Source organism: Trachemys scripta, chromosome 1 (genome assembly GCF_013100865.1).
Source record: "Trachemys scripta elegans isolate TJP31775 chromosome 1, CAS_Tse_1.0, whole genome shotgun sequence".
NCBI classification, from domain to species: Eukaryota; Metazoa; Chordata; order Testudines; family Emydidae; genus Trachemys; species Trachemys scripta.
In genome coordinates, this window is record NC_048298.1 from 128,157,142 (window position 1) to 128,180,884 (window position 23,743).

Consider the following 23,743-nt stretch of genomic DNA (forward strand, 5'->3'; position numbering starts at 1 on the left):
CTGCCAGCCTGGCTGCGCGCACACATGTGGCAAAGACCATTTAATATTCACAGACTAACCTCTGGAACAGTTGCCCTGCTTCCAAAACAAGGGGTTATAGATTAGAGCTACAAGAATTAGGGGTTATCTACATGAACTCTTAGTTTGCGGCAAGCTAAGGTGTAAACCTACCCCACACTTGCCTGCCAGGCACTAAGTGTCTGTGTGTGGATCTTGTTGCCACGCACTGAAAGTCCCCTAGTGTGTTTTCACCTATACTGCTTTGAAATGGGAGTAGATCAGTGCACACTAGGAAACTTTTAGCAGCAGCAGCAGGGTGCAGAAAGACCCTAACTACATGCAAGGTGAGTGTGGGGTAGATTTACACCCCAGCTTGCCACAAACTAAATGTTCGTGTAGCCAAGTCCTTAGATTTTGCCTTAATGTTTTCTAGGGCAAAGAGAAGTTTGTAACAGATGACTAGAACTAGTAACAGTTAGGCCTAAGGTTTAGGAAATCCTAGGGAAGGGTTAAGCTACTTAAATATGAGCTAAGAGAGAACAGAATGGCATTCACAGACTTCTGCACCCAAGAGAGACTGGAAATTGTTACAAAGGCTCAAATTATTGTCCCCTCTGCAGATAGTGCAGACAACCCGTCGCCACTGATCTCCATGGGTGCGCATGTTTCCCTCTATCACATCATACCCTGTTCCCCTGGACCCCAGTGAAACCCTGCACTGGACAAATGCACAAAGAGAGGGAGCAATAGCCCCCTTTTCTTCCTGTGTATTATAGTACAGACATTTCTTGGGGGGGGGGAAAGAGGTGAACTTTTGTTGCCCATATACATATTTCCCCTCTCCCAATCTCTCTCCCCAAAATGATGGAAGTGTGTGGAGTTCCTTGAAGGGACGAGAGGGAAAAATCACTAGCAGGGGAAAATTTGGGCTTTTATTTTTAATAGTTTAGAGAGGAGTTGCAATTTAAATAGCCTCACCTCACCTTAGTGTAGATTGTCCTTAAAGAGGCTTTAAAAATACCTTAGGAGTTTGGGCGTGTGTGTGTGTGGGGGGGGGTGTCAGGGAGAATGAACCAACCTCTGACCAGCCAAAGACTGGATTTACCTGATCAGAGAAAACCACACATACCTGAAAGACCAGCACTACCTTTAAAAGCAAGCATCTGATGACCAACCTATCAAAGAGGAGCCTAAAGCTTTAGCTAGAGCGCACCAGTACACATTAGTTTGTTCTCTAGGAACCAGTCACATCGAGAGACTTCCAACCCAATCAAAGATACATTAAAAAGTCTTGACACTTCAAAACCAAAGTGCAACCAGACAATCTTCTTCAGGTTGTACTTCAACTGAGTAAGAATAAGGCCTGGTCTACACCTAAAGCGTTTTACTGGTGTAACTATGTTAATCCAGGGTGTGATTTTTTTCCACAGATATAATTATGCCAGTAAAAACCCTAATGTGTTATAAAGTTATAACAGTATAAGGTGCTTTATAAACAGTACAGTTTATTCTGCTTTGCTGATGATTGGCAATAAACAATACTGGTATAACTGCATCCACATCTGATGGGGGAGGGGAGAGAGTTTGCCACTTTATCTTTGCTAGATATAATAAAAGCAGTGGAAAATTTTAAAGTGTAAATAGGGGCCAATAAGATTTGACTAGGCTGAAGTTCAAGAAGTTCATAGGGTTATAAAGGAAAGTATGTCCAGTATATAATGCTATTCTGAGATACCCCAGCATGCACAGGCAGCAAGAGTCATAACGAAGGGACTTTCAGCAAGAGCCTTAATCTCTCAGAGAGTCAGGAAATTCTTTTCTCACCCTTTTGCCCATCATATCCTAAATGGCCAAAGAAGCAGTGTGGAGTTTTCAAGGAGTGACTCTCATTTGTCAACAAGCATTCGGCACTACTCACTCATTTCAGCATATGCCGGGTTCTCACTAAGGTTCCATTTTCAAGTGGCTTATGCGTTAGAGGTTGTAAGCCTGTTACTGACCCAAGTAATGTGTATTTTAGATAGTTATAAACTTGTCAGTGGATGGTGTATTGTAGTTACAAAACATGATTGTGAGTGACCTATAGACCAGTTGGACTGTAACAAATTAATAAGCAATTGATGTTGTAATAAATGGTTCTTTGTTAATGTACCCTTAATAGAATGTTTGATCCGATTAAGGTTGTTTACTCACAACGCTCCAGCTTCTCAGTACAGTGACACTTACCCTCTTTGCTTCCTAAGGCTAGATATTGCTATTATTTGGTTTTCAGGTAGCCTCAAGCCTTTTGTGAATAAAATGACTGAAAGCATATCTGATTCAACTTGCAATGGCCTCCCAAGTTAATGGAGACAAGCCCTTACCATCGGGTTGCCAACTTTCTGATTGCAGAAAACCAAACAGCCTTGCCCTGCCCCAATGCCCTATCCCCGCTCACTCCATCTCCCCTCCCTCGCTCTCCCCCACCCTCACTCATTTTCACTGGGCTGGGGCAGGGGATGAGGGCTCTGGCTGGGGATGCAAGCTCTGGGTTGGGGCTAGGGATGAGGGGTTGGGAGTGTGGGAGGGGGCTCTGGGGTAGGGAAGGGGGGTTGGGGTGTGGAAGGGGATGAGGGCTCTGGGGTGGGCCGAGGGGTTCAGAGTGCAGGAGGGGGCTCCAGGGTGGGGCAGGGCTCCCAGTCGCGCTTACCTCAGGCGGCTTCCGGGAAGCAGCGACATGCCGCTCTGGCTCCTAGGCATGGGGTGGCCAGGGGGCTCTGCATGCTGCTCCTGTCTGCATGAACCGCCCCCACAGGCCTCACTGGTCGCGGAGCTCCCATGGGAGCTGCAGAGCTGGAGCCCCCCTGGCCGACCCTCCACCTAAGAGCCAGAGGGACATGCACGCTACTTCCAGGAGCCGCACGGAGCTGACCACTGCGGCCAACCAGACTTTTAGCAGCCCAGTCAGTTGTGCTGACCCAAGCCGCCAGGGTCCCTTTTCGACTAGACGCCTGGCAACCTTATCTGGACTCTCCAATCTACCCACCACCACCCCAAATTTGGGGATTTTTATAATTCCAATCCAAGTTGAGAAATTTGGGCCTCATCTTTCAAATTAGAGCTGAGCAGAAAAGTCTGTCTCCATTTTTAGCTTTCTGCCTGGGAAAGGGAAGCTGGACACTGTTGGTTTTAAGCTATAAAGAGCTGACCTATAGCAAATCCAAGACCAGTTTTTAAAAACAGAAGGGAGTTTGGTTTTTTTAAACCACATTCTTCTCAAATCAAAAGGATGCTTTTATGATTTTTGTCTGGCTACCACAACACTGTAAAACTCCAACTAGAAGGAAAACCAGTGATGATCCAAGTTATTTTATGGAGTGGCATGTTTTCTACTTTGGAGTACAATTCTACTCTGAAGCAACTATAAAAATGGCATTACAGAGCTCTAAGCTTATTACTTCTCAATGATATATATTAAAAGAGGCTCAATTTATAAGTAGAATGGATCACCCCTAATAAAAATTATATGGATAGAGCATAGTTGATGATTCTGTTGATGATGCACCAAGAATCTAGCTCCCTCTCCACAGGTGTTGTAGAAAAAAAATAAAAAACAGATTTGGGGAGGTATTTTGTTGGGGTCAAAAAGTTAAGCAGATATATCTGAAGAACTGAAGGAGACAGATCTTTTGTTTGTGGCATTTTCCGACCACAATTTCCTGTTCTGAATTTGTAACACAGGCTACTAAGCCTAAACAATAAGCATATAATTTAAGCTTGTTACTTGGTGCGTATAAACAACACAGAGTCAGTCAGTTCCACTGTTTCCCCGTATACAGTCACAGTCACTTCCCCTTTGTTTGTGTGGGTTTTTGCATACAGCAACAGGAGAGAGAAAAAACATTTTTTTTAAAAGGCAAGAACAATACAACTGTTAAACCCCCCCCCAGAATTGACAGGTTGAATCCAGAGATGGTATAGAAACCCAAAGTTAACTTTTTAAACATAAGTTAATTGAAGAATTAAAGATATTAAGTTGAAATCCACTCTACCCGCAAAACTTAGGCCTGTTCCCATAATGGGATCTGTCCATCATAGACACTGTGTTAAGTCTAAACAAAAACAGGAATTAAACTGATATCCAACTTGATGGCTGAAAAAGAGTTCTAATCCCCAAAGAGGGCACTAGTAATGGCAGGAACTTGACTTTTTAGACTTCTCTTCTTTGCCATTTGTATTAAGGCTACTAAGCATCAGATTGCTTCCTCCAAAATCCATCCCTAGTCATCTTTCACTTCTTACAACGGCAGCTTCGTCCTCCAGAACTTGCATCACTCCTCAATCCATCTGACTGCAGCTAAATTGTTTTCCTTGCATGTTACTCTTACTACATCATCCCTCTTCTTAATCCCTACACTGGCTTCCAGTCATTATCAAATGCAAACTCCCCTTTGTTGCTTTCCAGGCTGTGCCCCTGTATATGTATTCTTGTCTCCTACTGTGGTCCACAACATGCCCTTTCTTTTCCCAACTGCATGCACCTTGACACTCTCCTAGTCTCCACTTCCTTCCTGCACTTGTGTCCCCATGCAACCTCCGTCTTTAAAGTTCCTCCTCTGAGCTCACCTCTTTCTGTTAGCTTTGCAATGCTGAGCACCACTTGATTATTCCTGTAAGACCCTGCTCACACAAACTCTTTGTTTTGTTTTAATTATATATAAACATACAAGCTATAGTTCACACAAAGGTTATCATGGTATTTACTGTTTTGACTCCAATCCAATTTGATACACTGCTTTTTTGCTCCCTTGCTGTGCATAGCCATCCTGGATTTTCAAATTATTTGGACCAGAGTCCCAGACCTGCCTTATTTTTTCCTGTAGAAAACCCATGCACACCTATAATGTTGCAGAGTGGAGTTACTGGATAACTGGATTGTGACAGAACAGATTATTCTGGATAACCAATCTTGAGGAAGATAAGGGGAAGGTGGGAGGAAAGAATAGCTCTATGACTGAGCTGGATGTGAGATGAAAGTTATAAAGCTGAGATGGTATCAGGGACGGCGCAACCACTAGGCAACCTAGGCGGTTGTCTGGGGCACCAGGATTTGGGGGGCAGCATTTTGGGTCCCTCGGCAGCATTTCGGCAGCGACGCTTCGCAGCGGCAGGATCTTCAGCCGCTCCGGTCTTCAGCAGCATTTCGGTGGTGGGATCTCCCGGAACCACCCCTCTCCTGTCCTCTTCCGTCCTTGGCACCACCTGGGGTGGCAAAAAAGCTGGCGCCAGTCCTGGATGGTATACAACCTATTTCCACCTCTCCTTGAAAACACTTATTGAAACTTTGCTAGTGGGGTCTTTTATGTTTTTAAGGAAAGTGTTATGTTAATTGAACAAGGAGATATCAGGGTATAAAAAATTACTTATTCCAAGTTTCATTCATTTATCTTGTACAAGAACAAATATACTATGTTAGAAGGTCAGGCAACTAGTTTTGGAGTTAATCACTGAAGTAATTTGATCCTCTTGGATCTCCAGAAGATCTCTTCTGAACTTAAATCCTTCATTGGCCTTGAGAAGGGCATGACCTCCACAGGCACAGGTTGTGACCTCCACAGGCACAGGGTCAGATAGATACAAGAAACACACACACACACATCCAGCGGAGTCTGTGAGCTTGTGGACAGAGACAACTCCTGTTCCAGAAGCTCAAAGACATCCTAAAAGTAAGGTCTCAAGGTTGGCAGATGATGCCTAGATGGGTTAGTTAAGTGCAGTTTCTTCCTTAGAGCTTGCAAGGTATACAGAACGTACTTGTGAGCCTTCTGTATTTGCTGCTACAGAACCAAGCTCCATGATGACCATTACCGACCTCTCCATTGCCTCAATCGTATGGAGACTATGGAGCTTGTCACTCCATAAGCACTGCCTGCATAAGATCTATTAGAGCTATGGTTCAAAGAACTTACCAACTCTGAAGAAACCTGTGTAATTAATTTAAAAGTTTTACAAGTCATAACTCCTGTTTAAAAGCTTGCCATATGCTGACAAAGTGGCTAGGTTACATTTCATGAGAGGGATAAGGGAGAGCTCCACTCAACATTGCATCTGAGTACCTTATCAAAGAAAAAGAAAGAAATCTAAGAGAAAATCTCTACCTTTTGTTCCACCCCATCATCATCAAGTGTGTGTTATAAGTTATTGTACCCTGTGAAGGCAAGGGCAGAGAAGTGGATTTTACTTCTCAATTTGCAGGTGAAAAAATAAGTTATTTCTTCCAATCTCTTCAAAACGACAGAGTTCCACAGTTGTGGAACAGCTTCTGAAAAATCTGTCTGAGGCTATGTTTACACTACAGAACCTACCCCAGCATAACTATGTCAGCACAGTTATAGCCCCTACACAAACAGAAGGGGGTTGTTTGTCAAGGTAGGAACACCACCTCCCTGAATGATGTTAGCTGTGTTGACTTCTCAGAAGCCCTCTTCCACCAACACAGCTCACTCTACACTGGGGGATTTGTCGGCATAGCTAGGTCAATCACAGGTGCTATTATTGCACACCCCTCACTGATGCAGTATACCAGTATTATTTTAAGTGTAGACCAAGCCTCGTGTGCGCAAATCTCCATCTAGAGGTTGAAAGCTCCATTGTTCCAGAGCAGGGGTAGTCAATAGGCGGCACAGGGGACAAATCCGAACCGCCAGATGCTTTTGAACAGACTGCAACATCTTTTTATTTATGTATCATTATTGTTGTTATTTTTGTATTTTCTCTGGAGTCTGAACCTTGACCAAGAAATTTGGACCTTGACAAAAAAATAATTGATTACCCCTGTTCCAGAGGGACATAGCTGTTGCGTGGGTCATGGACTTGAAGTGAAGGACCATCTCACTTTACCTTTCTGTGCCTCAGTTTCCTCTCCCACCCTTTGTCTGTGGCACCTATTTTGACTGCAAGCTCTTAAGAGCAGGGACTGTCCCTTACTATGTGTATGTAGGGGTATTAACATAACATGGCCCCACCCTCTGTTGGAGTTACAGTAATACAAATAATAAACTTGCTGGGATTAATCATGTGCAGGGCTTTTGAAGATAAAGGACTAAAACCTTCAATTAGGCAAATTAACAAGGGATGCAGAGAGCAGACTAGGCTGATGTGTGCCAGAACTCTTGTGATTTAAAATGAATGTCAGAGTATAGTGCCCAAGAGAAGGCCTATGAGAACTCCTGGGTACTTTCCAATGCCATATGAAAGGTGTGTATGTCTCTGGATAAGTGGGTTTGGGAGGAATGGATCAAGGGAGAGAGGGACTCTTCCACTTTCATTCAGATGGCATTAGAAAGTGGTCATTTACTATGCGCCTAGGCTCCTTTTTCAAAGCTTATTAAAAGCTCACTGCACTTTGGAGTGCAAATCCCTAGAGCTGCTAAAATTTGAAATGAATGCCATTTAGTGATGTATATTTGATTAAAATCAAGTTTGGGAAATTAATTTCGAGGGAAAGGAAGTGAGACTGTGGCAGTGCATTGCAGTCAGTTAAAACCAGAGTATTTCCACAGCTGTGAGCATCATAGTGCTGCACGGAACAGAATTAGGAGGAGAAAGATGGAGGGGGGGGGGGGGGGGGGGAAAAGTATCAATAATAATTTTTGGCTACTACTTGACTGTTTTTTCCAGGCATCACTAAATGACCATTCCTCATTTAGGGCTATCCAAAAGCATGCCCTGCCCTCCCCACCTTAAGAATGTGAGTGTAGAGTAAGTCGGTGTGGTTTTGAAGGTGGGGAGGGGGGACAAGAAAACTACCAAAACATTTATCTCAATCTTTCCACTGGTACAGAAACCAAAACAACCTCTACCCCCACATATGCATGCCGATATACTGCCTTGGGCCAAGACCAGACGTGATACTATGAAGCATGTAGAAAAGTTTTGAGATTATTATGAGCAATTTGAGATTATTATGAGCAACATGTCTGATTTTGAACAGACTAAAACTTCTGGCTCACTGTAGACAAGGAAAGAAAATCATGGATAAGAAAATCAAATAAAGGTTTTGAATGGACTGAGGTTGAGCCTTAGTAATGGCATCACTATCCACAGCAGTATGACTTTTCAAGCTTCTGAGATGCATAATGCATATTAGAAAAGAGTCAGCCACTGTTTATTACAATCACGTTTAACCCTACTTTGCTTTGGAAATTTATGGCTTGGAAAAAAGATGTTTTCTTTCTCATTAAGCAAGTTCCAATTCCAGAGTGTTATTTGCAAAGTTAACGCAATGCCTACTGTACTGCAACAGCATTTATTGCAATAAAATGGTAGGACATTACAGGGAATTCTTGAACCAAAGCCAAGACTAGTGGCCATTTTACACAAGTTACTATTCAGAAGTCAGTCTACTGGTTTTACATTTATTTAAATGGCAAATTAAGTTAAAACTGCTAGAAATCTAAATACAGATAATTTCACATCAGATTGCTCAGGGCAGTATACTGTAATTGTGCTCCTGACTTTCCTCTACATTTTACATGGAATTCAAGTAAGTACACTGGAAGTTAACATATCAGTTCAATTGACCACAAGTAGTATTTTGATTCAGGCTCTACAGCCCATGACTAAGTCAACAGCCTTGACCATTACACAAGGCAGAGAGAAAATATTTTATAAAAATGCTTGGGCTGTTTTGTTTTTTTTAATATTTTTGCTGAACGTCTCTGCTCTGTGAGAACTCTTCCTCCCCCCCCCCCAACTTATTTGAGTGGCTTAAGGAAGGGGTTCTCAACTTTTTTTTTTTTTGTAGCAAGCAGGGCAATTGCCTGTGGCCCCACAACACAGGGGGCCCTGCCAAGCTGAGTTGCTTGGACTTTGGCTTTAGCCCCGCGCGGCTTGGGTTCGGCTTTCTGCCCTGAGTCCCAGGGAGTCTAACACCAGCCCTGCACTCTGGTTTATTTTGGCAGCCCCCCTGAAACCTGCTCCTGGCCTCCTAGGGGCTCCCAGACCCCTGGTTGAGAACCGCTGGCTTAAGGAAGTCTGTTCTATATTTGTCAGTACACTTTAAAGAGGCTGGCTGTTTTTCATACAATCATAGAAATGTAGGACAGGAAGGGACCTTGAGAAGCCATCAAATCCAACCCTCCACGCTATGGTACTACAACAAACAGATGAACTAAGTGCTCTGTCACAAAGTGGATCAGACACACGCTGAAGAAAGGAAGAAGCCTCCAAAGTCCAGTCTTACCATTAACCATAGTTTTACTGGAATCATGGCCTCTGTAAACAAGGGTGAGTGAGAGATACAAAATAGTACTTCAAAACAGGGTTCAAAGATTTAAGTCACTTGATTTTTTTTTTTTTCATTTAAGTCAGGTTGAGGCTTTGTAAAACTAATTTTAGCACATGAGCTATTGCAACTTTAGATAAACAGAACATGTATATTATAATTCATTATAAATTTTAAACTGCCACTACTAGTAGGGTATTGTCTTTGAATATTGCAAGACTGCTATAAGCAAAAAAACCAAAAAATATTGAAAATTAAAGCCCTGATGCTGCAAACACGTAAACTTACTGTAAAAACTGACTAAATGTACTCACATGAGTAGTTCCATTGTCTTCCATGGGACTAGCCAAGTGCTTAAACTTAAGACATGTTTAGGAGCTTGTCTTCACTCTGGTGCTAAATCGGTGCCACTGAGATTGATGCAGAGGATTTGATTTAGCGGGTCTGGTGAAGACACGATAAGTCGATGGGAGAGCGCTCTCCCGTTGACATAATTAATCCACCTCAATAAGAGGCAGAAGCTATGTTGATGGGAAAGCATCTCCCACTGCCTTAACGTGGTGTAAATCGATGTAAGTTATGTTGCTTGGGTGGGAGGGATGGTTTTTTTACACCCCTGAGCGACGTCACTTACGTCGACTTAAGCGATAGTGTAGACAAGGCCTAAGTGTTTGCAGCATCAGGAACTAACACTAAAAACTCAGTACATTAAAGTTACTGTGAACATTTTTTATATACAGGCCAAAAATTTAAAGAGCCCCTAAGGGCTTCTGAAAATCTCAACTTAAGTTGTTTAGGAGCACAAGTCCAACTGACTTCAAACCCCGATGAAGGAATTTAGCCTAATCAAAACACGGCCGCTTTTCTGATTTGTGGAAGTGCAATACATCAGAAGGTGGTGATTGTTGCAGATATAGCACTCCCTTTCCCAAGTTATTTTTAGCATCGGTTCCCTCTTTTTAACTCTCCCGCATACCATGCTTTCTATCTCTCTCCCTCACTTCCTTCACTTCTTTTACTCTAACTTCTTTCCTCTCTCACCCATTCCGGCTGCTGTGCTCCCTGGTTCCCCCATCACACCTAAGAGAATTGGTGGCTCCATCTGGTCTGCTCCCAGGTCCTTCCAACACCAGTGCCTGGGCCACGCTGCTCCCCAGCTCCATTCCAAGTAGCCTGTCACTATGCACAAGTGGGATTGCCCAAGCCCAGATATAGAATTTCAAGACAAAAATTTGGCTCTGTAAGCTAAGTATTTTTAAGGGGCCACTCATAAGTGTGGTTAAGGCCACACACCCCACTACACTGATGAGGAACAGGAATCTATAAGGCCTTATTATCTATATTCAGAGTTGCACCACTTTAACTAAAGGTACAGTTTAAAACCAATTTACAAGCCTAATGTAAACATCAAAATAAGGGCAGTAAGAGGTGTGGTGTGAGCTTCTCAGGGAATTCCCTCACCTGGAGGGAAAAGAGGAGAGTATGGTTGAACGACCATCCTCTTCATATCTTTAAGATTGGGTGGGGAACCCTTGAAAGTTCAATATTCAAAGAGGGAAAGTGCCAGAATGAAACTACACCCTATAATTAGGGGAATAACTTAATTAAGTGGTACAGTCATCCTTGAAGTGGGGGGAGGGGGCTGTAAGGGGGGAAATTAAGAGGCATCTGCTTAACTACCATTTTCAGTAGCTAGCCAGACTGATGCTAGTACAGTCTTCATGAGCTTGATCTCTCATGTGCAAATTTCCTAGGGATTCATAGTCCTCTGCCTGGGTCACAATATGCCTGTATACCTGTGTTTAAAAAACAGAGTCTTTAAAACAGCTTTAAGGCAAGGGCACCTCAGTCTAATTCTAAGGTAGATCATATGAAATTGACTGAGACATTTAACTCAAGACTCCTCATTAGATAAACTTATTTTCAGTGGCTGCATTCACCCCTGCATACCTATCCCCCTCCCACCCCCGCAAGTTGTGCCCTGTATGAGTGAACCCTCTTTTAAGAGCTAAGAATTATTAGTTAGGCTTGTGGAGGCATGGAGTTACCCCGATTAACTGTTCCTCATTAACTACATGTGTGGACACTCTTTGGACTTGTCTACAGAGGGAGAGCCTGGATTAGCTGTTGCAGAATAAACTATTCCACAATAGACCCCCGTAGGGACAGTCTTATTCCACAGTAAGTGACTTTGGGCAATTTAGCTTAATTCATTTTGGAACAAACCTAAACAGGAACCGAGGTGCTCTTATTCTGGAATAAGAGTGTCCACAGATGGAGTTACTCAGGAACAGCTACTGTGTTATAACTTCACATCCTACCTTAATCCACATTAACAGTTCAGTTTCTCAGGGTACCTGTTTCAGGGCTTGTCTATGCTCAAAAGTTAGTCACTTTATTCCCCCACCTATTCACAACAGTAATTGTGGATGGATGAGAATTACTCTTATTCCCAGCCCAAAGTGTGTCAACACATGGAGTTAATCAGGAGCAACTATTACAGAAAAAGGAAGTACTGTATTAAGAGAAAGACATTTAGTTTAACTATTGATGTTAAAGATCTAATTTGTCTTCAGGACCCTCTGGCTACTGGTCATCAGGGAAAGGTGGATGCCTCCTGCAAGTGGCAGTGGGGCCACTCAGGAACAAGAATTCCTTTCCCAAGTCCTCACTTTAGAAACAGTGCTAGTCAGTACTGAGCTGCATGGTGCACCAAGACATCTCACTCCTCCATGCCACTCTCCCCTAGTGTCTAGCTAATTCCAACCCCTGCTCTCCCACTGCCACCACCACCACACACCTTCCCAGAACATGGACCAGCTGCAAGTGCAGGTTAAGTCTCTAAATTTAAACTTTGTTACTATAAAAGTCAGTTTAAGAATGAAGGACCTTCAGCCTCTTAAGAGTTTTGAGACAAAAAAATATCCCTTATTTTATTTGACTTGAGGGCTAAAACAATCTGTCTATCATTTTATCCTAGGACACATATATGAAAATATGGATTCTCCTCACCAATTATTTGTACTGCAGTAGCACCTGGAGACCTTGTTCAGGTTTCAGAGCCCCGTTGTTCTAGGCACTGTATACACAAAATAAGAGACTGTCTCTGCCTCAGGTTTCAGAGTGGTAGCCGGGTTAGTCTCTGCCTCAGTGGTTGAGTCTTCACTAGGAAAACAGGTGTTTTGTTACCTCCTGTGTGCTAACCTGTAACTTCACAGTGAAGACTAGGCAGTCTGTAGTTTTTTTACATGTGTTAGCAGATCAAGGTAAGCACCAGGGTGTAGCCTAGTGTTTACCTCTACCAGCTAACACATCTAAAAACTACAGACTGCCTAGTCTTCTCTGGGAAGTTACCTCATGTTAGCTAACAGGAGGTAATAGGAATACAGGTTTTTCCCTAGTGAAGACAAGGCCAAAGAGCTCCCAGTCTACATACTTTTCTTTCCTTTCCCTATTCCCGATTCACTGACACCACCCTAACTCTATCTTCTACAAAGCCTGGTAAAATGTAGATCTAGAAGCTAATCCTAACGGTCACTAAAGTGGTGCTATGCTGTACCACAGAATGGCTAAGAGCTCCCTGGCTAAGGGCATTTCACTGTAAATGCCCTGCCAGTCCTCATGGTTAAGCTAAGGAGCTTTTAAACTGAGCACCTCAGCTGATCTCAGCTGCTGTGGCACCACATGCAAAGAGAAGTGCTTTCTACCATTTATAGATTAAAACACATGCCTTAAATTGCATACATGAACAGATTATCCATCTGTGCAAATCACAGAGCATAGCAGCCCACTGCTGAGCAAGCAGGATACTGCACTATGATCTAGTTGAAGTGTATGAGTAGTTTTACAGAGTAACTTCATGTAGACTCATCCATTCCGGTAATCCAGACTTCACGTAGACACTATTATGTAAAATACTAGAATTTGAATTCATAATTTGTTTACCAGATAAATTTTTGTTCCCAGCTTCCCATCCTCCAAACCCAAGTTAATGTTTAGTGAATATCAGATATGGAATCACATTTTACAGTTGAGATATGCAGAGACTCTGAATCCAAACACTTTCAATCTCTCTCTCTCTGCAGGAGATTATAAATCTAGGTGTTCCCCAAAATCAAGTGTTTTGATTTGGCTAGTTATAGGGCTAGAATTTGTAGTTTGTGCCTGACAAAAATCAGAGATTGTATTCAAGGACATCTCTACATAAACAGATTACTAGTGAGGTATATTTTACTGAACACATGCAGTTGTCTTTTCCCTTCTAGTACTGCATTTACTAATGGAGCTCTCTTTTCCAGGTTTCACTATTACTGCTAGTCTGCATGTCAAAATGGCATTTCCTGGATTTTGAAGGTAGCTTTTTGATTGGGGGGGAGGAAGGAAAGAGTGGGGTGTTGGCTGAAACTTTATTTTTAAAAAAAATCCACTATTTAAAAACCATACTCATGAAGTCGTACAGTACCCAGACCTAATTCCCTTTAAGTCACATCTGACCTTATTCCCCAGACATTTACAATGAACCTACAGCAGTGTCTATTACCTTCCCTTTGTTGTACTCATGTTTGTTCTAGAGTCCAAAACAGAAGATTTGTATTTAGTAGTGTAAGCAGCCAAAATACAGATGTTCTCTGACTGTTTAAATAGAAGCCACAGGGAAAGGAAATTAAGTTTGAAAGGCCACAGCTTCTAAATGACAACTGCAGTTTCCTGAGGTATTGCTTTGCAGTCTAGCCTAGTGCTTTGCAGTGCTCCCTGGCTTTCGCTTCTGTTATCTTGCTCCAAAGGGATAACATAACTTTGGACTTCCTGGGCATATGGCACTCTAGACTGAGAATGCACTATTAAGTATGTCCCAGAGAGAAGCTGCCAGCTTCAGGTGAAGATTCCACCAGCAAGCAACACGAGTTTAAACTCCAGGGGAAAAATGTGTCTTAATTGTGTGTGTCTGTTACCATGGGAACTTACATACACAACTGGTTCCCCTCCCCCATGTGAAAAAGCAGGCTATCTGGTATGCTTCTATTACATTACTGTAGAACTATGGGTAGAAATTGAAGTGAAATTCAATTAAAAAAAAAAAAAAAGAACTGAGGATATTCAATGGGATGAGAAGTCTGGAAAGCAATAATATTCATATGCAACAAGGCTGATAAAACATAATAGGCTAGAGGCAAGTTTGCAATGTGTAATTGTAGCCCCCCCTCCACAAAAAAGAAAAGGCCAGCTCTGAGCTGCATACAGAACTCTCTCATCAGAGCTACACATGCAGTGTATTTAACACAGCATACATGTTCAAACTAAAGCAATACTTCTTAGATTAGGATTTTCTTCAGCAGTTACTGAAGATGTCTCTTTAAAAGTATACAATTAAGAAAGGTTAAAGTCTTGGTTGAACATTACACATCACTTTCTGCTTGTAATCAAATCTAACTAGCCTATGGAAAACAAGTCTCCCAAGGTAAATGATGAGGAGTCCGGTGGCACCTTAAAGACTAACAGATTTATTTGGGCATAAACTTTCATGGGTAAAAAACCCACTTCTTCAGATGCATTAGAAGTGAGTTTTTTTACCCATGAAAGCTTATGCCCAAATAGATCTGTTAGTCTTTAAAATGCCAATAGACTCCTTGTTGTTTTTGTGTATACAGACTAACATGGCTACCCCCCCTGATACTTGACACCAAGGTAAATGGAACATCAATCGTCTGCACTATAGGAAGCAATCTTAAAATCCACTGCATGGGGTAGCATATTTCCCCCCCACACACACACACACACACACCCCTTTTCTATTAGGATTCTACCATAGTTTGCTGGCATTTATTTAAAATTCAAGTTCTAGAAGGTCAATTACTTTCTGGGAGTTTGGTTGCCTCCCCCACTCATACAATTATGTGAAGTTAGCAAAGGTCTATAGAAGTCACTACCTGGCGTTTCTCAAAGCCAGGCTTGGGAAAAGGTGGTTAAATGGAGCTGACTGGCAGGTATGGTGTGTTAAAACTGGACTTGAAGTCCCGCAGGCCTTGGGCGAGCCTGTCGCCTGCATGTTTTGTGTTGAACTAGGCAGGCCGCCAGCAGCTGGCTACTACCCCACTCGCTGCTCCCGGGAGCGCTGCCACCCAGCAGCCCCACCCTGGGATTATTGGCACGGCGACTAGGGAGAGGGTGGGGTCGGGGAGGAGAAAGGCAGGAGGCTGAGATGACGGAGAGACACTCCCTTGAAGATCCACTACATTCTCCCACTGGAGGACATCTAATGTCCTCCCTCCCCCCAGCAAGTTTCTCCGGTTTGGCTGCGTTTACAAATCAACACAAACGGGGCTGACCGTGCTCACACCCCGTGAGACGGGGGAGGGAGGTATTCAGGGGGTGCAGAGAGGCAGGAGAATCAGGGTCCCGACCCGTCTCTCCCCAACGGGAAGGGAGAGGAATGGGGAGCGGGAACTAAAGGACGCTGCTCTGGAAGGCGACTCCTCTCCACCCCCACTCGGAGGAGACGCCCACGCCCGGGGGCAGGACCAAGGTGCGACGCTCCCAACCAGCCACGTTACGGCTGGCGGGGGGGTGGGAAGAGGCAGGTTTGCGGGGGTCTTCCCCCGCGTCGGCAGCAGGGAGCGGAGACTTCCCAGGGTGCAGCCCGGGGGCTCGGGCGAGGCTGGGCGTAGCCTGCGAAGAGCGGCCACACGAACGCTCGCCGCGGGGCCGAGCCCGGACGCCGCCCGCTGGGGCGCCCTGCCCAGAGAGCAGCGGCCCCTCGACCCGGGAAGCTCCGGCACCGCTTGGCTAGCCGGCCCCGGCAGGGAAAAGCCGGACCCCTCCCCCCGCGGGGCGACCGACTCTCCTCTTCCTCTGGGGGACCCACAGCTTGGGGGGCACTGACTCCCCGCTCCGGGCCAACACGGGGAGCTTGGATTCACGCCACCATCCTTCCCTCCCGAGCCGCACCTGGCCGGGTTCCTGCCCCAGGGGTGGGGCCGCCCCGGTGGCAGAAGGGGGCACACGACGTGGGGGGCGCGCTGGGCTCTTACCCAGAAAATGAAGTTGAAGCCGAAGAGCAGGTACTTGATGCACTTGGTGCCTCCTTTCACTGGCATCGTGCTGGAGGGTGCGGACCGGCAGGGGCCACTGGGCAGCTGCTGCGGGGCTCGGCGGACGGAACGGGACACGGCGAGAAGACTTTCAAAAGTGCCACTCCTTAAATCCGGGTTTCCGTGCAGCAGTTCCGTGCGCCTCCCCAAGGCTGCCCAGCCCGGCCCCCTTTTCCATTCCTCTGACTGCCCTGCCCCTCTCCCCACCCTCTAGCCCTGCCCCTCTGTACCTGCCCTGCCCTCTGGCCAGTCATGGCTCCCCTCCCACTATCCCTGCCTTGCCTCTCTCTTTCTCTCTCTCCCCTTCCCTTCCCTGCACCTGCCTCTCTGCGTAGCCATCTCTGCACAACGTTATGCCACCTTTGTGTGCCCTCCTTGTGCTCTCATCCCTGCTCCTCTGCCTTTCCCTGCCTCCTTGCCCACTTTTCCTCTGCATTGCCTCCAGTCACTTCTGTCCCTACTCCCTCCTCTGCCCCAGAGCTCTAAGCCTCTCATCTCCCTCTGCCCCTTCCCTCTCCAACAGCCTGTTGGCCTGCCTTTGCTATGGTGTCCACATTCTACCTCATCCTAGACCCTGGTCCCACCCCCACCTGACACACACAGATCAAACAGCAAACAAAACCCCCAAACATGGCATTGATTTTCACGCTCAAGGGGAATAGCATCAGCAGTACTATAGGAACAGCAGCTGATTCAGAAACTGAGGGACAGCATCTAAGTGGGGTGCTGTCCCTGAAACACTGGATCTCTTCTAGGATAGAGGGCACCCTGGGAAATGGTTCAGAGGCAATAGAGAATTTAGCTAACAGAGATGTAAGTGTAAAGCTTGAGATTGTCTTTTGTTTATTTTCTGCGTAATTTGTATGTGTTAGCTTTCCCTTTCTATTTCATCTTTGACTCTATGACTTTTCTATTAAATAAACCTTTTGTTTGTTTTTACCCCAAGCAAATCTGTGGTGTGTAAACTATATGGAGTGTGTGCCCCCAAGTGAACGGATAATTGGGGCAGGTTTCACTCCTTCATGGGTGATGACCCCGAGGAGAAAAATCTAAGTATCTTGTAGTTATAAACTTGGGGAGATGGATTTGGGGGGACTCAGGCCTGGAAGGCGTTGCTGAGGTCACCCTGCAAAGAGTAATTAGGTTGCTGGAAGCCAGGGTTGAGACCTTTATGCTTGTGGGCTGGTTACTTATGTCAGAGCTCTGAAGCACAGCACTATAGCATTAAACATAGCAACAGCAGCAACAACCTCTCAGCAATTGTACAACTAGACACGTATCTTACTACTCATCTAAGAGGAGAATGATGCACAGCGTGAAAAGCAAAGATGAGGTGGCTATGTGCCACTATTTGCTCCAGGGGCATGTCAAGGGCGAGTTCTCTTCTCCTCACCTCTCCCTCCCCAGAGAAAGCAGACTCTTACCACTTGTTTACACTTTTAAGTTATTTCAGATGATGTTTTTGTGCTTTAATCAAGGAATAGCTATTCTGAAAATGGTGTTTACACTGGTTTGTATCAGACATATGTAGCTACTTCACTTTTGAATCATTGCATCCACACAGCATTGTGCTTTTTTGAAACAAGTGCATGACATTCTTGGCAGAAGTCCCATGGTGCAATGTTCTGCCACTAGGCTTTGTGCATTCTGGGACTTTTCTCGCACATTGTGGGATCAGTGCTGGAAGGCACGGGAATTCTGGGGTGGGAGGTCAAACTAAAAAATTCCCATAATTCCTTTCCTATCATCCCATTAGTCATCAGGCTTTGCAAACAGGTTTAGATGAACTCTCAGATTAGTAAAACTAGAAGGATTCTTTCTTCTTATCAACATAGGAAAAAGACCTCTCAGGCTTTGACACCATGTCAAGCAGAGCAGTATACACTGCCTTTACTGCAAAGTTCTAGAAAATTAAAAAATTAAAAATCTACTCCTCTGTAGCATTGCTTCCAGGTCCATCAAGCTTCCTCTAAAAATGATTAGTGCTCATTAGTCAACACAAAATCCCAAGAAAGTGTTATAGCGCTCACTGGGAAGTATAAATAAAAAATCACAATGAACTAGGTTTTCATAGATCCTGGCACAGGAGGATTACTTTAGCAGACTACTTTAGCATGATGAAATATGCAAAACATAGACAGATCCTTACCGAATGCAGACTTAGACCTTGTCCATACTAGATAAATTCATGTTTAACTAAATTGATGAAGTTAAACCAATGCAAACTCCTAATATAGGTGCAGTTACACCAATGTAACCCTTGCTTACATCTTAAATCAATAATTTACTAATACACGCTAAACTGATGTAACTAAAAGCTAAACCAGTTTAAGTGCATCTGTATTAGGGGTTTGCATTAGTTTAACTAGGTTGATTTTAAATAAACTTAGTTGAACTGGTGTACTCTTCTATAATGGACAAGATTAGTTACTACAAACTGTAAATAAAAACAGAGGGGCAGATCTTCATCTGGTGTGAATTTGCCTTTGCCAACAGGGCCGGATTAGCTTTTTGTGGGCCCAGCACCAAACATATTTGTGGGCTCTCATTGGAGAAAAAGGGCATGTGATTGGGGGGGGGGCGGGTGATCTGCAGAGTGAGGGGCCGGTTGGGATGCAGTGCAGTAGGAGTGGCCCCACTCAGCCCAGCACAAGGTCACTGTTTACAAACCCACAACTGCTAGGCGCACACTGGCCCGCCCAGCTCTGCACTGCCAGGGTTCCCCTTCCACACTGCCCCCCGCCCAGTGTCCTGCCTTTATGCCCAGCACCCCCTGACCCAGAGACCTCCAGCACAGATCCCTATGCCCAGCACCCCCTGCCCAGAGACCCCTCCCACTGACCTCCCACCACAACTGCACAGCACCCTGCGCACTATACTCCCTGCCCATCTCCCCCGCCCACGGATCCTCTACTGTCCAGCACCCCCTTCACAGTCCCACCATCACAGCTGTACAGTGCCCCATATTCCTGAGGGAATTCTGCATCAAATTCTGTGCATAATATTTTTAAATTCTGCAATTTTTTTTACAATAAATAAATGTGGAAACTCCACCATGGCAGTGGGGAGCACAGGCCATTGTGGGAGAATATCCTGCAGCCTCCCCCGCCCCCTGGGACAGGGACGTGACAGAGAGGCTGAACCTGACCCTGACACAGCACAAAGGCCAGGCCTGCCACAGAAACACCCTGGGGCCCTGCCCCTTTTGCGCCAGGTACACCAAATGTGGGCAAGGAGGCTCAGCCTGGCAGCAGGAGGTACTTAGTGTGGGGGGATCCAGATGGGGGTAAGAGGGTTCGGTGTGGGGCAGTCTAGGTGCAGGCAGCTCAGTTGGGGATCTGGATGCACAGGGAGGTTCCAGGTGCAGGGGCAATGGGAGTCTGCAGGGGAGACCAAGTGAAAGTGGTTGGAGCTCAGCAGCGAGGGTTCATTTGGGTGGGGGTCCAGGTGCAGGGGGTTGGGGCTCACTGGAGAGGGTGTCGGGGGGGGCTCATCTGGGTGGTACAGATGCAGGGGAGGGGGGGCTTGTCAGGGTGAGGGTTTGATGGGCCTGCTTAACAGGGGATCCCCAGCTGCTGCCAAGGGGATCCACATGCTGGGCCCCCGCTTTCCCTATCCCCTTCTCTTTCCCATCCCATGCCCCTTCCTCACCACTCCATTTCCTCTCCATCCCACCCCCTTCCTTCCCCACTGCCTGTTTCCCCCAGCCCCCGCTTCCCCCAGCCCCTTCTCTTCCCCATCCCATGCCCCTTCCCCACTGCTCCATCTCCTCCCCAGGCTTGGAGGGCAGGGGGGAACTGCCCCCCAGCATGAGCCAGCGGAGCAGGCTGGGAACGGGTTGCTCCACTTCCTGCCGCCCGGTGATTGCAGGGCCGGCCCGACCCCGCACTCACAAGGCAGCGGGAAGTGGAGTGACCCGGCTCCAGCCCGCTCCACTCTACTCCCCTGGCTCCCAGCCTTGGGAGTGGTGGGCAGGGGGGGACCACCCCGCAGCACTCACTGGCGGAGCGGGCTGGGTCTGGGTCGCTCCACTTCCTGCCGCCAGTGAGTGCAGGCCCGACCCTGCTGCAGCCCTCAGGGGAAGGGCTGGAGTGGGGGCGAGGCGGAGCAGGGGCGTGAAGAGTCAGGGCTGGGGCGGAGCAGGGGTGGGAAGGCGGAGGCAGGGTGGAGCAGGGGTGAGGGCTTTGGGGAAGGGACGGGGCGGAGCAGAGGCAGGGGCAGCTTTCCTGGCCAAGTGAGTCGGCCAGGGGATCAGGCTGGTCAGGGCCCCTTCTGATTGTGGGCCCGGCGCCATGGCGCCACTTGCGCCATGGTAAACCCAGTACTGCTTGCCAAATTGCCATTGGAGTTAAGTCAATTTACACCAGCTGAGGATCTGGGTCTGACAGTCTGGGAGTCACAAAACACAGTGGAAACCCAAAGAGGAGTGATTGAAATGCAAATAAGAACTCTTTAGAATAAGTGACCCCAAAATTTAAAGGATGGTAAAACTGAATATTTTTCAGAACTGTCCAGGATAAGACTTAACAATGTGAAAATAATGTGACAGAGGAGAGACTGCAATGGAAAGAGATTTCCTATATCAGTTTCCAAATATGAAGAAAAATAAAAATAAGAGAGATTCTCCCATTAGAAAGCAAGAAAGAAAAATGCATAACACTGGAAGTAATTAAAGAGTTGGCAGAAATGATCACCATAATATTTAGCCAGAAATGAACAATGATAGTAACTGAATACATGGGACAGAACTCCACTACTGCAGGACCTGTGATCTTGGGGGTGGAGCATAGGGCTGTAAATCAGAAGACCTGCCTTTTGTTCTTGACTCTGTGGCTGATTCATTGTGTGTCTTTGGGCAAGCCACTTAACCCCTCTGTGCCTCAATTTTCTCATATAGTCAATGTGGATAATATTGACTTTTTACCTTTCTAAAGTGCCTTAAGAACCATAGATGAAAAACACTATATACCATAGATAAAAAACACTATATAAGAGCTAAATATTATTACAGTAAAGCCTCAATGTATTTTATGTTAATTTGGACAAAACTTGTATGTTTTGAAATGCCAATAAATATTTAGACTATGGATCCAACTTGCCGAGACTGCTAATGGTTCTCTTTTCCTCAGCCACATTTCCCTTTGTACCTCTTCTCCATATGCTCTCCCACACAGAGACACTCACCACTCATGCATACTTATCTTCCGGTGCCTGTTTCTCTTAAAAATGCTCATCCCTCTTATGTACACTGCCCAAAGCAGATGATATCTTGTGTAGCTTTGATATTTGAGGGAGGATGTTAATTGCAAGGTATTTGAAGTCCTGGAGGTACCAGTCAGCCTGAAATTCAGGCTGGAGAGGAGAGGCTGTGGAATTTCCCAGAGGCATTGCTTTAGGTTATGTCTATACTTAAACTACTACAGGAGCGCAGCTGCAGCACTGTAGCTGTGGCACTGTAGCGCTTCATTATGGACACTCACTACAGAAACAGGAGAGGTTCACCCATTGCTGCAGTTAGTTCACAGAGAGCTGGTAGTTAGGTAGATGGAATGGGTTAGGTCTGCTTAATTACGTCACTCAGGGGTGTGCACTTTTCACATACCTCAGTGATGTAGCTGGGTCAGCCTAATTTTTTAGCGTAGTTCTGGCCTTAGACTTAGGCCTGGTCTACACTAGGGTGGGAAGGTGGGGATCGATCTAAGTTATGCAACTTCAGCTACGTTAATAATGTAGCTGAAGTCGACGTATTTAGATCTACTTATCATGGTGTCTCCACTGCGGTAAGTTGATGGCTGATGCTCTCCCGTTGACTCCACCTGTGCCTCTCGCCCTGGCGGAGTACTGGAGTCGACGGGAGAGCGCTCGGTGGTTGATTTATCGCGTCTAGAATAGATGCGATAAATCGATCCCTTCTGGATCGATCCCTGCCTGTCGATACAGCGGGTAGTGTAGACAAGCCCTTAGCGACATTGAGCCCAATTCTCCTTACATAGCTCCCACTGAAGTCAGTAGGAGTTGTACCTTTTTCATTCAAGGCAGGATTGGGCCTGTTGGGACAAATTCTGCTTTAAGTTGCACCAGTTTAAATCTGGAGTAACTCCATTGACTCATTAATTTGGATCAAATGTCTGTTTGAGAAATTTGATTGATTTCTGCAGTTCTAGGATGAATAGCAAGATATTGCCAGTGAACAATGTGACTGTACACTCATTTCCTCTGAGTTCCATTCTCTGGTCTGATAAATGGCACCAAATTTCAGTCGGTAGGGGCTCAGTGAAAACAGGAAGAAGCCCCATCTTGCCTCATGATGTAATTCAAAACTGTCAGACTATGTCCTGTTTAAGAGACAGGCTTCTTTGGGGGTTATAGAAAAAAACGTAATTTAGGAAATACATTCATGGCCAAAATTAAATTTCTCAAGGACTTGAAATAATAATGGCAAATGGACAGATTCCTCAGTCAACAGACACCTTCTTTCACATTGAGGGTGAGGAGAAGGCCTTCAAGTTTCAGCATGGTCTGTGTTATGGTATATTCATACAACTTTGTTTCTTGTTGATCTTTCTAAACTGAATCTGAACTGGTCTGAATGAATGTTTCAAGGTGAGACATTCATAAGGTCTTACGTGATGATTATGTGCATTTAACGGTGATATTGGTGGTAATGTTTCCTGCTCTCTGCATTTTTTGTTTTGTTTTTGTTTTTGTTTTCCTCCCCAGAATCACTGTTATGGTCCTATCATAGTGGCTTCAAGGAGAGTTGCTAGGGAGAAAGAATGACTTACCATCAGGAGCTTCCATGGAGAAATCTTGATATTCAGAAATTTACCAAAATCAACTCCATAACCGTCTACACTTGAAGACTTGCTAATTTTCATGGGCTGATAGCCTGATTATTTTGTCTTATGTCACTGTTAGACTAAATAAATCAGAAATACTCCCATGGGGGTCAGTGTTGCATAAGGACACTCTATTGTTGAATAAATGGGACTTTATTTCAGAATAATTACCCTGCTCACAAAGAGGAGTAATTATTCTGGATTAAATAATTTATATTCCAGAATAGAGTATCCATATGGGGGAGTCATTTCAGAATAGCTAATTTATCATAGAATAGCTATTCTGAAATAGTTATGTTTGTCAATTTGCCCTGTGTAGACAAGGCCTGCTTTTTCTCAGTCTCTCTTTCTAAGGGCCTCATTTTACAAACATACATATGCTTAACTTAAAGCCCATGAGTAACCCTACTGAAATCAATGGAACTAAGCCATACATCTCTCATTCTCTTCATTTCCTTTCTCTGTATCTCCCTTCATTCCTTCTTGTTCCTTCCCCCCTTCTTTCCATTCATTCTCATACTTCTGTTCTCCTTTTCAATCTATCCTTAGCT

General features: G+C 45.2%; 1 protein-coding gene across 1 annotated transcript in view; it reads right to left on the bottom strand.

Annotated features, from left to right (window-relative positions):
* Positions 1 to 16,515, bottom strand: part of CD9 (CD9 molecule) — a 39,489-nt gene extending 22,974 nt beyond the window's left edge. Inside the window, exon 1 of the mRNA XM_034784796.1 lies at positions 16,294 to 16,515. Coding sequence (XP_034640687.1) covers positions 16,294 to 16,359 — 66 coding nt within the window. The 5' untranslated portion in view covers positions 16,360 to 16,515. The remainder of the gene's footprint in view (positions 1 to 16,293) is intronic.
* Between the last annotated feature and the right edge of the window lie 7,228 nt (positions 16,516 to 23,743).